Raw genomic sequence first — 12,857 nt, 5'->3', positions numbered from 1 at the left:
TATTTTTTCCCTTATAGCAAGTGGGGGGATAGAATCTACTGATGCTGGAATACTGTTACAAGCTAAGACTATTGAAATCCAAATTTCCTTAAACATATCCCTTTTTTTCCAGAAGAAAATTATTTCAGAAAATTATTTCAGAAATTAATTCAGAACTTTACAGTTCCAAAGGACTTTGGAGGTCTTGCCTTTGAGTCCAGCATCTTGCATAAAGCAAGTCTAATTCTAAACTTGGACCAGGTAATTCTGGGGTTTGCCGCACTGGAAGCTCATTTCAAATTATGGGTCTAATTTTTCTGCCACACTCTTCTGTGAAGAGCTTTGTCTCTCTTTTCTTGGTAACTTCCCCTTAGGTGTTGGAAGGTTGCTAACTAGCTACTCCTGAGTCTTCTTAATTAATGCCAGCTTTTGAAAGGAAGAAATGTTGGGGTAATTTTAAGGACAACCAATGACCAGTGAGGCTTATAAGGTGGTGAATTGTGTGTCATAATGAGAACTGTAGATTTTTGGGAAATATTTGGGATGCTGGTGTAGCAGGCACCTGAGCCAGTGAATTAGTTCCTTTCAGATACCACATCAGCTATTTCCAACAAGAGTTTAGAAGTGAGTCCAACGGGATTCACACAGATTGCTCACAAAAGACTGGAGCCAGTTAAAAGCTGAATTTGGATGAACAGCAAAACAGACATAATTTTTTGCAAGTAGAGCACTGGGTTAAATCTGAATTCCCAGCTCCCATTTCTGATGCAGACAATGTCCCCGTAGGAATCTTCACAGCCTCGGTGACATCAATCTGCGCATCCATAATTACAGTCTACATGCCATTACACGGCAGCCGTGCACAAAGCTCCTGCAGCCCGGGGAGAATCAGCTGGGCCTGCAGCAAGCTCTGTCACACAAAATGCAAATCTCTTCACAGATAAGGCACATCTTCCTCCAAATATAGACAAGCTCACACCCACCTTGCTAATATTCTCTTCAGTAAGATTACACAGAATCAAGCAGCACATCCCATGAGAATACTGGCGGTGTGCTGTACTTTGAGGTACGTGCATCTGGGATCGCTGCAAAGTAAGAGACTGTGGACAAATAAAAGTGATGTCTAGGGAAGGACAGAAATCAACATAAACTGAACTACTTTCTCCACTTTACTTCTGCATTTTGTATAACTAAGTAATAGCCATACCAAAAGTATCAACTACCCATCTAACAAGAAGGTACATAAAGAAGTAGCACTGACAAGTATTTAGAAGTCAGGCACGTGAGCAAACCCAATACCATACAGCTGGGCATTTTTTATCCTTATAGGGAGAATAAATCATTATTCAAATGGTACTTTTAATGCAGTTGATTAACAATTTTGATCTAGATCAAGAACTGCACGCTGAATACCTCTAAAACTCAGCCACTTCAGAAGATGGGAAACTAAGGTAGAATGTGTTTGCACAAGATTACACCGACACCGGCAGCGATTTTTCTGTCCCGTGTGTTTTTAAGGGTTCGGCAGGGTTTACCGACGCGTGAGGGCACGGGCTGGGCCCAGTGGTTTGTGCGGTACCCCCAGGCCAGAGACCCGGCCGGCGGGTGGCACCCGGTGTGGGGAGCCCCTCCGGGTATAAGGTCCCCCTGCCTGCCCGTGAGCCGCCGGAGCGCGGTGCTCCAGCCCTTCAGCCCCCCCCCCCCCCAGCGTGGGCAGGAGAACGGGAGCCGCAGCCCGGGGGCGGGAAGCAGGCGTGAGGCACGTGCCGCACCGGAGCCGCGCCGTGGAACCCCTGACGGCCCCGGACTCGGTCCCGGCCAGCGACTCCCTCTGCACGGCGGCCGAGGCGGCCCCTGCCCGCTCCTGCCGCGGCCCCCGCGCTCACGGGCACTGCCGGCCCTGCCCGCCCCGCGGCTGTCCCGCGGCCGGACCGAGTCCCGGCGGTGGCCGAGCGGAGGGTGGAGGCGCCGGCGGAGCCGCCCCAGCGCGGCGCCTTTGTTCCGAGCGGCGGCGCGGCCGGGGCCGGGAGTCCCGCCGCGCTCATGGCGGGAGCAGGGGGAGCCCCGCGGAGCGCCCCGCGGGCGCTGCCGCCCCTGCGCGCCCGGGAGCCGGCGGGCAGCGGGGGCTCGGCGCGCTGAGCGGCGCCGTGTCCGGCGGGGGCGCTGCGCGGGGCCCGGCAGCCCCGGCGGCGGGGGCCGGGCGAGGCGGGCGCCTGCAGCCTGCGGGGGCCCTGGCCGGCGCGTCTCGGCGCTCCGCGGACCCCCGGGCGGCCTCCGGGCAGCGGCGCTCCGCTCGCCGGACCCCGCCTGGCCTGGCCCCCGCCGCGGGCTGTAGCGGAGCCCTCCCGCGCCCAAACTTTGCAAAGTCTCGTAGCTCCGCTGCTGGGGCGGCGGCGGCGAGGGCAGCGGCGGGCGGGGGCGGCGGCGGAGGAGGCGGGGGCGGAGGGGGCGGGGTGCGGGCCGGCGGCGGCGGCGGCAGCAGCATCAAAGAGCCCCGATTCTTGCCGCCCTGGGAGCCATGCGCTGCTGTCTGTAATGTCAGCGGAACAGGAGAAGGACCCCATCGCGCTGAAGAGATCCCGAGGTACGGCGAGGGCTGGGCCGGGCCCGGGGGCGGCCGCCGCTGGGGCCTGGCTCCCTTGCGGAGCGGTGACGGAGCCGCGGGATGCGCGCACCGCCCGCGCCGCCGCTGCCCGCCGGGCTCCCCGCGCCGCGCAGCGCGGGCCGGGCCGCCCCCGCCGCGGTCCCTCCCTGCGGCTGCCGCGGGGCCGGCGGTGCGGGGGCCGCTCGAAGTTTGGTCGGTGGGGCCCGGCCGGGCCCCGCGGGCTCCCGCAGCCTGCGGGCCCTGAAAAGCAGCCCCGGGGCTCGCCGTGCGCGCAGGTGTGCCCCGCGGGGGAGGGCGGCGTGCGGTCCTGTCTCTGTGTGTCTGGGGATGAGCAGCGCATTAGTATGCAGCGAGCATACTGCTGGTGCAAGGGAATACGGCGGCAGTGCCACATGTCCGAGTTCGTGCTGATGCAGAGCTCATAAATTACACTTGAGTGTTCGCTCTTCTGCCCCCGGTCCTGGCTCCTGTGCTTGACTCTAGTGGGGGTTTTGTCTTTCCCTTTTCGGGAAATGAAAAAAGAAAAAAATCGAAATATTATTCTTTACTTATAGCACTGGTGTATGGCTCTGGTGAGGTTTGAGGTATGCGTTTCTTTCAAAGGAGCAGGGAGAAGGGCAGAAATGCAGGGTCTCCTCCGACTTCAGCAGTGCAGCTGACTTTAATGGCAGTGGCACATCAGCCTGTGTAGTGATTGTTGTGTCCTTTTAGTCCTTAGACACAGAAATGCCTCTCTGAATGAAATAATAAAAGACAGCAGGATGGGTGACTGAGTTGGGTGAAAATCATGGCAAAATTATAGAATTCGCAATTTAGTGCTTCTTGTTTTCTTGCCTCCCCTTTTACCCCTGGAATTCTATTGTTCTTGCTGTTTTAAGCTTTTTTTCTGGTTGGATAAGTGGGAAAAGGTGTGGATTCCACGGTGCATATTGTCATTGATTTACAGTTTGCTTTTCTAAAACTGCTATAGTAACAGCTGGATTGCAAGCTTGAAAATGAGAGAATGAAGACACACAGCAGTGTTACAAAGGAGACTGGGATTCATTAGACTCCTCCACTCTCAAGCCCTGATTCTGCAAATATTTAAGCATATATGGTTTCACATGCTGGAGTTACCCACCGAGTTCCACCTGATTACAGCTTATTATCAAAACTGTTTACAGTCTCAGGGCCACAGAACAGGCTCACCAAATTTGGTTGAAATTAGACTAGTTTTAGTTTTCTGCCTCTAATGAAAAGTTTATTTAGCCATTTATGTTTCTTGGGAAAATATTCCTACTGAGATAAAGTAGTAAAAACCTAGACTGAGATTTGTCAGTGGATATGAAAATATTCCATACTGTATTTGCAGTATGTTAAGTATGGCATAAATTACATGCAAAGTAAAAATCCCATAATGTGTAAACCAAACTACAACTTGCAGTTCTCCTAACTAACACTGAAAATGCCTATCTTGGGTATGTATGAAGTAAAAGAGAATATGAGGCTTATCTCTTCTCCTTTGCCCAAGTGTGAATGGCTGAAATTAATTTTATCTGTAGTTTAATAGGGGAATAGTTATCAGATATGTATTTGTATCTTTAGATCCATGAGATAGGTGATGTCCCAGTCAAAAGGACTGTATTTTTGCCCAAAAAATTAGTCTTGGACAATGAATAATTTTTCATTATTTCAGCATTCCAAAATGCTTGGTACTCCTTTAATGAAAGTCTGTGTGGTAGGTACCAAAAGTGACTTTGTGGAAAGTTTATTTTGGCTTCATGAAAATGAGCCTTATTCACTCTTTTTTTGGAGGTATGCTAGGACTAACATTCTGTTTCCTTCATGTATAAATTAAATCATTATAGAACCCACAGGGAAAATATAAATTCTTAGGGCTGAATTAAATCATTGGCCTCACACAGTGAGGAGTGACAATACAAAAGCTTTGTGCCTTTCCAGACACAGGACTCCCTTCTGTAAACCAAGGCATGTGAATGGCTTTGCTGATGAGAGTAATTCAGGTAGAAATTGATGGAACTTGTCACTGGAATTCTCATGTTCATATGCTGATGCTTTTGAAGAATGATGTCCCAGAGAGGGAATTTATATGTAGTTTTGTAAAGTCTTAACTTCAGCTACTGTAAACCAGCACTTGTGTATGACCCTAAGTATTCTACTTGATCACAAATTTACTGATGTCTGTGCTACTATTGTTGAATTTATTAAAAGAAATCTGGATATTTGGAATTTTTTGCTATCAGTAGTTAATGTCAATTATTTTTTAAGAGTACAGGGACACGAAAAGGAGTGTAATTTATGCAGTTGTGAGGATTAGTGTTCAGAGTGCAATGTTACACTAAATTTAGTATAAACTTATAGGAATGCTGGAGAAGAAGCTGATAGAAAGTACAGGAACAGTTTTGAGAAAATAGATTATAAAGATGATTTATAGAGTTGAAATTTAGGGAAAATTTGCCATCATTCTTTATGTAAAGCCTTATGCTGTAGTCATTTAGTATCTACAGGTAATGTAGTGGCAATGCTTCATAGCACACTTAGTATGTGCAGGATTTTATCTTCTAAATCAAGGCAAAAAGGTCTCTTTAAAAAGAGTAAATCCCTAGTTTCTCTGATTGTACCTTAGACCACAATATGTATGCTATGTGCAAACTTGAATTTATTTTGAGACCTTGATTGTGACATCATGCCCTTGTCTTTGAAATTCAGACTTAAAATTTGATAGGTGTTGATCTGGGATGTCCATGCATCTTCCTTATGTGTAATGAAAAATAAAATCAAATTTTAACAGTGACAGCTAGATCCAAAAGGAACTTATTAAAGCTGAGGCAGAATTGGATTCTTACTTGAAGTAGGACTGATAAATTCCCTGAAACCTCAAAAAAAAAAAAAAAGAAAAAAGAAAAGGAGGCCTGGAGGAAGTGCTGGGAGTGAAAATTTGTCAGGTCTCCTTGATCAGGAGTATTTCAAATAACTTGGATATTTTGGTCTGTGTACAATAGGACTGCTGCTTCCCTGTGAGAAGAGATGTTGTGTTATGTTGCTGAATATTCCTAAAGCTGGTTTACCTGTCTGCTGGGAACACTTGTCTAACAGAGCAGTGTAATGTCATACATGGTGCTGCTTTGCATAATACTCTTGATAATTCACAGTTATCTCCAGGTTGTCTTTGGTAATGAGGACCTGTGTGTTCAGCTGGATGCTTGCATCTTGATAAAGTTTGTCTCATATTCTGAATATCAATTTTAAACAAACAACAGTAAAATTTTTAGGTTGGATTGCCTGCTTACTGTTCTGTGCTGTTACTATATATTAATATAAAAGAGCAAATAAGCTATTATCCTAATGGGCCTGGGAAAAAAATGAATTAATATAGTTTCTTAGTATAATGATGTTAGTACTTTAACATGTGTTGCTCTGGTATCACCTGAAAATACTTCTCATACTTCAGCTCAGGGGTTTCTTTGCGTTCCCATATTATGGCAATTTCACTTGAGCCTGTGAAGACAGACTGGGATAATAATGAGATTGCCAGATTTATTTCTCACTTATGGTCTAACTAGGGTTTTAAAAGGGAAGCCACGATTTATACAAATTTGAGAGCTTGTCCCACTGTTGTGAAAGGTGGAGAATCCCAGGGGAAGTACAGATATCTCTTTGTATTGCTCAGGGTGAAATCTGATTGAGCAACCAGTGAAATGAACATTCCTTTCTCTTTTTTTTTTTTTTGTGCCAGGATAGACTTGCTCAGTTATTTTATAAGGTTTCTGCAGAGGTGGGCTGTTCACTGATTATTGGCAGGTGTCTTTTTGTTTGATCAAGTCTTGCATTTAGTGACATTTAGATTTGATGAACTGGAGATTAGTCTAAACAACATGGCAAGTTTTCAGTGGTTTTTGTTCATGGACCTACTACTGTTTGCTTTTCTTTTCCTTCATGGTGGATTGTAACAATCTGTTATATATTTGCTACACTGATGCAGTGTCTATGTGAGTTAAGAAGTGAGTCTTAGACATGGCTTTTTGCAGTTCTTTTGAGAGTTTTATGGTTTAGGCAAACAAGAAATACTTCTAACTAGTGATGTGGAGATATTAAGAATCAAGGGACAGATAAAAATAAAATAAATGGAAATGTCTATTTCAATAAGAATGAGCATGAATGGGACATGAAAGTGGTAGCAGACAGGAGTAGGAGGGATGTTACCTCACCTCCAGATGAGTGCTCCTTTAGCACTTGCAGCACAAGGTACCAGAGTCAATGCAAATTCAGTATTTGTACCAGATATCTCAGGCTGTGGTAGTTAAAGAGAAACTTACAATTAAATTAATGTAGTACTGCCCTGATTGATATCTTGTAGGTGGTGACAGTGGATTGGATGGGTTAGGAGGACCAGGAGTTCAGCTTGGGAGCCCTGATAAGAAAAAGCGCAAAGCGAATACACAGGTAAATTCCCTTTGCTTCTTTTGAATTCTTAATAAACAGTGCACTCGAATGTTGTTTGCTGGTATGAGTAGCTCTCGTTGTTCAGAATATCAATTTGTTGTCACAAATAGCAGCTACATAGCAAGTATTTCAGTTTTACTTTGAAGCTGAAATCTTCCTGAATACTAGTATTTTTGCTGAAGTTATTTTAATCCCCGTAAGTTGCCAAAAACATATAAAGAGAGGAGCACAGTGAGACTGCAATAACTTGGATTTTTCCCATAGGGATCTGATTCTGAGGCAGACTTTTTTTTTAATGACTTTGTAGCCATTGGTAGAAATCATGGTACAGCATGAGTAGTTGCCATGAGACTACTTCTTACCTTACTTTCATTTCTGTATGTGTAGGTTTGTGGGCTAATGAATCAGTACAGTTTGTTAATGCTTTGACCAAGCTCTTGGCATACTCCCCAGGTGATTTCCAAGCAAAAGCCAAGTCAGGCAGAGCTCCTTTCCAGTGAATCCTTGCAATGTGACATTTCTATGCAGTTGTTCTTTCCAGAAAAGAAAGCCTCAATACAAAATATCTTCAGCAATTGGGTATCTATAGTGCTAAATTTTCCTTTGTGTATTCATTCAGCTTTGAGTGAGAGTATCTGTTAATTTGGTACTGCCCAGTGGGAATACCTTTATTTATGTAGGTAAAACAATCCCTTTCTGTTAGGCCTATGCAGAGTCCATTGAGATGTGGATCTTTTCTTCATTTTTCTTTTGTTTTAAAGTAGTCATGCTGAAACTTGCTCTGAGAAATATTCTGTTACTTTACAAGGTTTCATGCCTCTTTTTTAGTGGAGTTTCCTTATGTTCTGTAATGGTAATAACTCTAGAGGACATGCAGATTAGCTTGTGTTCCTTCTGACCAGGTTAAAATTTGCAATGCAGCATTTTTTTAAAATAAATTTTCAATCTCAGTTCATTAGTACTTAGGAGGAAGTGCTTTCTGTGAGCACAGTTAGTGTGAGGGTGAACCCAGCAGGTGTTCCCTACAGGCTAGTCTAGAATGAATTTCAATTGTATGACTGCACTGCTGACATTTAAACAGACTCTGGGCTCCATTAAACACTTGATTATGCTCTGTAACCAGAGCATAATCCTCGTGTTTCATACCTACTGACTATGTTTTGCAGACTGTCCACAGTCACTGAATGCTGTTTGGTACAGAAATGTACAGCACAGAATATTCCACAGACGATAGAAGATACCAGCCTGCTGACTCCTATATTCTAAATGCCTTTTTTAGGGTTATAGTACCATTAGGTTTGTATATCTTAATGGAAGTGGGCTGTCTTATGAGATGTATATTCAGTAACATGAACCCAAAAATGAAGTTAGGGAAATGCTTCAAATCTGCGCTTCAACATTTGGAAATACTTTGTGTATGTTTGTGACAGTTGGATTTCTGTATTGTTCCTTGTCTTTTGTAAAAGATTATGAAATAGAAGTCACATATCAAGTAGTATTTTCAACTGCAAACTTTTTAAAACTCTGAAACTACTATAAATCACCACATTATCTGGAGCTCAAGCTCCTCTCCTGCCTCTGAAATTTCAGACAGCCTGGCAGGGTACAGCGGGTGAATTTTACACAACAGCTGAACAGCTCTTTCAGCAGTTGTATTGCTAATCCAGAGCCTTTGTGGTTGGTTTGTCTTGCAGGGAAATACTAAAACTAATTCAAGTGTTGTATTTAAAATATTTGTAGGGGTCGTCATTTCCTCCTCCATCTGAATATGCTCCACCACCGAACCCAAGCTCTGACCACCTTGTAGCTGCAAATCCATTTGATGACAACTATAATACTGTGTCTTATAAACCACTTCCTTCAGGAAATCCATATTTTAGTAATCCTGGTTATCCTGGCTTTGGAGGCTATAACACTTTCAGAATGCCACCTCACATGCTGCCTAGAGTGTCCTCACCATATGGTGGTTCTTACTCCCTCAGAAACCAGCCACATCCTCTTCCTCAAAACCCTGTTGGCATGGGTTTTAGTCGACCCCACTCTTTCAGCTTTGGTCCTCATGATAACCCAGGCTTTGGGAATCAACCACCTTATGGCAGTGGTCAGATGAATCAAAATGTCAATATGCCTGCTCAGCATTTCAGACCAAATCCTGGGGAGAACTTTGGCCATTCTGGTCAGATACCTCACCCTGATGTGCCAACTAACTTTGGTCCTGGAAACAATCCAAATTTTCCAAATTCTCAGCTAGAGTCAAACCATTCTTTTATTCCTCCACCAAACACGTACAACCAGACAAAATCATCAGCACAAAAGCAAGACTTTACTCAAGGTGCAAGCAAAGCACCCAGCCAGAACACTGCTGCTCATCAGCATCATCACAGGACAGAGGATGTTGTGAGTCAAGGTAACAGTGACCTGAAAAGCGTTACTCGAAACAATGTGGTAAATCAGGATAACAGCCATTCTAACAGTGCTGAGAACACCAATGCTGGCCACTCAAATGGGACCCAGAGCAAGTCCCGCCAGCCTCGAGGCACTGCTGAAGGGTGCAACTCTGAAAAGAGCAGCAAGACACCCCTCCATCCCAGTCGTCACGGACACTCGTCCTCTGAGCCCGTGTACCCGTGTGGGATTTGCACACATGAAGTCAACGATGACCAGGATGCCATCCTGTGTGAGGCCTCTTGTCAGAAATGGTTCCACCGGGTCTGTACAGGCATGACAGAGTCGGCCTATGGGCTCCTCACGGCGGAGGCATCGGCGGTGTGGGGCTGTGACACTTGCATGGCTGACAAGGATGTGCAGTTAATGCGCACCAGAGACACTGCAGGGCCGCCTGCACTGAACACAGAGGGCTGACGGCCTCCGTGGCTGCCAGTGGAGCAAATGCTTGCTATGAAAATTCGGTTACAAATTGGGTACTTCACTTTCTGCAGACAATCAGTTGTGTTGGATTGCTGTCATCTTTTTCCCCCTAATCTGTATTCATTCATAAACTTCCATCTCAGCTTTTGTACTCTTAGTTTTATGTGTGCTAATGTTTTACAGGATGGAATATTTTTTGTTTCTGATTAAACTGTAACTGACAATTGATCGGAAGTAGGATGAGCATTGACAACATTATTGAAGGAAAAATGTGCCTGTATGAATAGCCCTAATTTGCTAGTGTATATTAATGTGTTAACTAACACTAGCATTTAGTGCTTGGTTTTAATGGTACTATATTTGCAAGTACTCATTACTTTGTTTTTTTCTTTTGGCGTGAATGTCTGTTATTGATGTTCTTGCTAGCCTTTCTTTGAATATAGTAGAGATGACATGGAGGAATGTGCAGTACTAATAGTTGTTATTTTAGGGTAAATACAGAGAATTTTGTATGTGCTTTTTCCTATTTTTAAGTAAAGCATTAATGTGCCATTCAAAAATCATGAATTCATGCTTAGTAACACAATGAAACCCGCTAACTATTACACATTTCTGTTTCCTTGAAAAGGCAATAATCTCTTGGCTTCTCAGCAATTATATGCTGAAGGCTCTTGCTAGGCCTTGCATTATTTGGAAATTGTTGTGAAATAAGATTAAATTGGAAGAAGAACACATTGAGTTTATGAAGTCCACTGCTTTAAATCTAGAGAATGCCAGAAGCAGGGTTGCACATGTAACCTTAATTCATGTATCTTGAGGACATACCTTGGGATGCAGTCTTTGCCCTGTCACGGTTGTGCAGTCATGCACCTCTCCCTCATTCTTTCTCACTGATGGTCCCTGTCTCCTGCCTCAGTGCTGCCTGAGGATTGGGGATGAAGTAGTGCACAGAAAATCCTGCCCAGCTCCTAGGGCTGTCAGCTCCAGCCTGCTCAGTCACCCTGAGCTTACATAGCCCACTTGGCATGAAGGAGGGGGCAAGGCAATGGAGTGTGCTCTCTGAATTGCTTGATAATTTGGCTAGCAAAGTCTTAAATCTAAATTCCCACCACTGCCTCAGCCAGTCTTGCAGTGAGGGGGTAGGAAATCTAAGGTGAAGAAAGAAAATGCAGCTGTCATATCAGGTGAGTTCAGCTCACATCAGAACTAAGTAATCAGAAGTTTAGCTCCTTTGCTAAACCTGATATCCTACTGACAAGTATGAATGGCACTAGAGCTTCATGTGTGATGCTAAGAAATCCTATTTTAATAAGGGTAATTTGATCTTATTCTTGATCTCAAAAATAACTCCCCTTCTCTTTTGAATGCTGGGAAGCATCTAGCCTTGAACAGTTCAGCCTTAGCCGTGTGATGAAGTTGCACGTGCAACTGAAAAAGTTTATTTTGAGAGAAATATTGTTTGGAATTAATAAAAGGAGGCACTGTGATAACAGATTCTGCTTGGAATATGTACCACTGTGCTGGAAACAGTCTTTAAACAGTAGTTAAATCATGTGTCAAGCTTACAGGTACTAGTCATGTTCCTTAATGTGATAAATTTTTCAGGTCTGTGATGATGAGTGATATAGGAGTTTATAGAGAATTCAGTCATCTAATAAAGAGGTAGTTTTCATGGTAAGCAATGCTAATGAGTGAAAGTAAGGCCTGTTTGATAGTTCACCATTGTGTTTGATTTTAAATGGGCTCTACTGTGTACATTCCTGGAAGATCCTGTGCAGATCTACGCAATCTGTTTTATTTTAAAAGTGAAAAGTTTTGCTGTATAAGTGCAGTACCCCGCTGCAAAAAAACCCCCGCTGTGTTTTGTTTGTTTGTTTGTTTGTGTTTTTGTTGGGGTGGTTTTGTTTGTTTGGCTGTTTTGTTTTGTTTGTTTTGGTTGGGTTGTGGGGTTTTTGTTTTGGTTTTTGGTCTTTTTTTGTGTTCCTCTCATCAGGAAAAAGAAAATAATATCTAGTGTGTGACATATTTCATATCTTGAGATTTTCCAGTATGGAGATGTGAAGTAAAAGATAGATCCAGAGCTGCTGTTTTCATCAGTAGTTGCTTTAATTTAGTACATTAACTAGAATTAATCTTGTTTTGTTAGAGGTGTGATTTTAAAACCAACAAGAAAAAACCAAACAAGCAACAACCTCTGTTAAAGAGATTTATTCTTCAGTAGTTCTCCTAATGACTGACAGACTGTTTGAATTTGCTTTTGCTACCTGAAGTAGCAATTAAACCAAACCTTGTTTAGATAGATTTGTTCCTCTAGGAATCAGTTTAATCTCTGCAACAATTAGCACTGTGAACATAATGGAGCTGGTTCACACCTACAGTAATGTAAGTGAAATCAGAATTTTGCTCAGTGAAAATTCAACCAAAGCTCCAGTGATGATATTATTACCTTTCCCACTCCCACACCCCATGCCTCTTGTGAGAAGATTTTGGCTCATTTCTTCTCAGAAATCTAATTCATGTTTTGACATTTGGAGCAGACATTGCATTTAAAATAGCCATGTATTTCTTAATCTTTTCCTCAACCCAACATGAAGTTAGGAAACTATTTTCTAGATTAGCTATCAGGACATTAGTATTTAAACATAGTGTTCTTAAATACTTAAAAATCATCTGGAATATCATTTTATACGGCCTTGAATTGTGTGTTTATGAAACTTATTCTAACAATTTATTTTAGATTTTTTTTCTAAACTGGTATTATATTGGGTTTGTAATCCAGTAAATTTTCCTCATTTATTAACTTGTAAGTTCAAGGCATTAGCAAATGTCAATGATATGAAATAAAAACAAATGAACAACCAACTCCACACTTGTTAGGACAGTGATCTTAGAGATAGGACTGACAAGGATCTCCAGAAGTCATCCAGCCAATATGCTTGCCCTACTGATATGTTCTAGGCAT

At 43.4% G+C, this 12,857-nt stretch overlaps 1 protein-coding gene across 1 annotated transcript; it reads left to right on the top strand.

The window, feature by feature from the left end:
• The first annotated feature begins 2,404 nt into the window (after window positions 1–2,404).
• Window positions 2,405–11,726, top strand: PYGO1 (pygopus family PHD finger 1). The gene is made up of 3 exons (XM_005487844.4): window positions 2,405–2,563; window positions 6,942–7,027; window positions 8,768–11,726. Exons 1-3 carry the CDS (start codon window positions 2,515–2,517, stop codon window positions 9,887–9,889), a joined length of 1,257 nt encoding a protein of 418 aa, XP_005487901.2. The 5' UTR covers window positions 2,405–2,514; the 3' UTR covers window positions 9,890–11,726.
• Window positions 11,727–12,857: the final 1,131 nt, after the last annotated feature.

Source organism: Zonotrichia albicollis, chromosome 11 (genome assembly GCF_047830755.1).
Source record: "Zonotrichia albicollis isolate bZonAlb1 chromosome 11, bZonAlb1.hap1, whole genome shotgun sequence".
Taxonomy (NCBI): Eukaryota; Metazoa; Chordata; class Aves; order Passeriformes; family Passerellidae; genus Zonotrichia; species Zonotrichia albicollis.
This window is presented reverse-complemented; position numbering and strand designations above follow the sequence as displayed.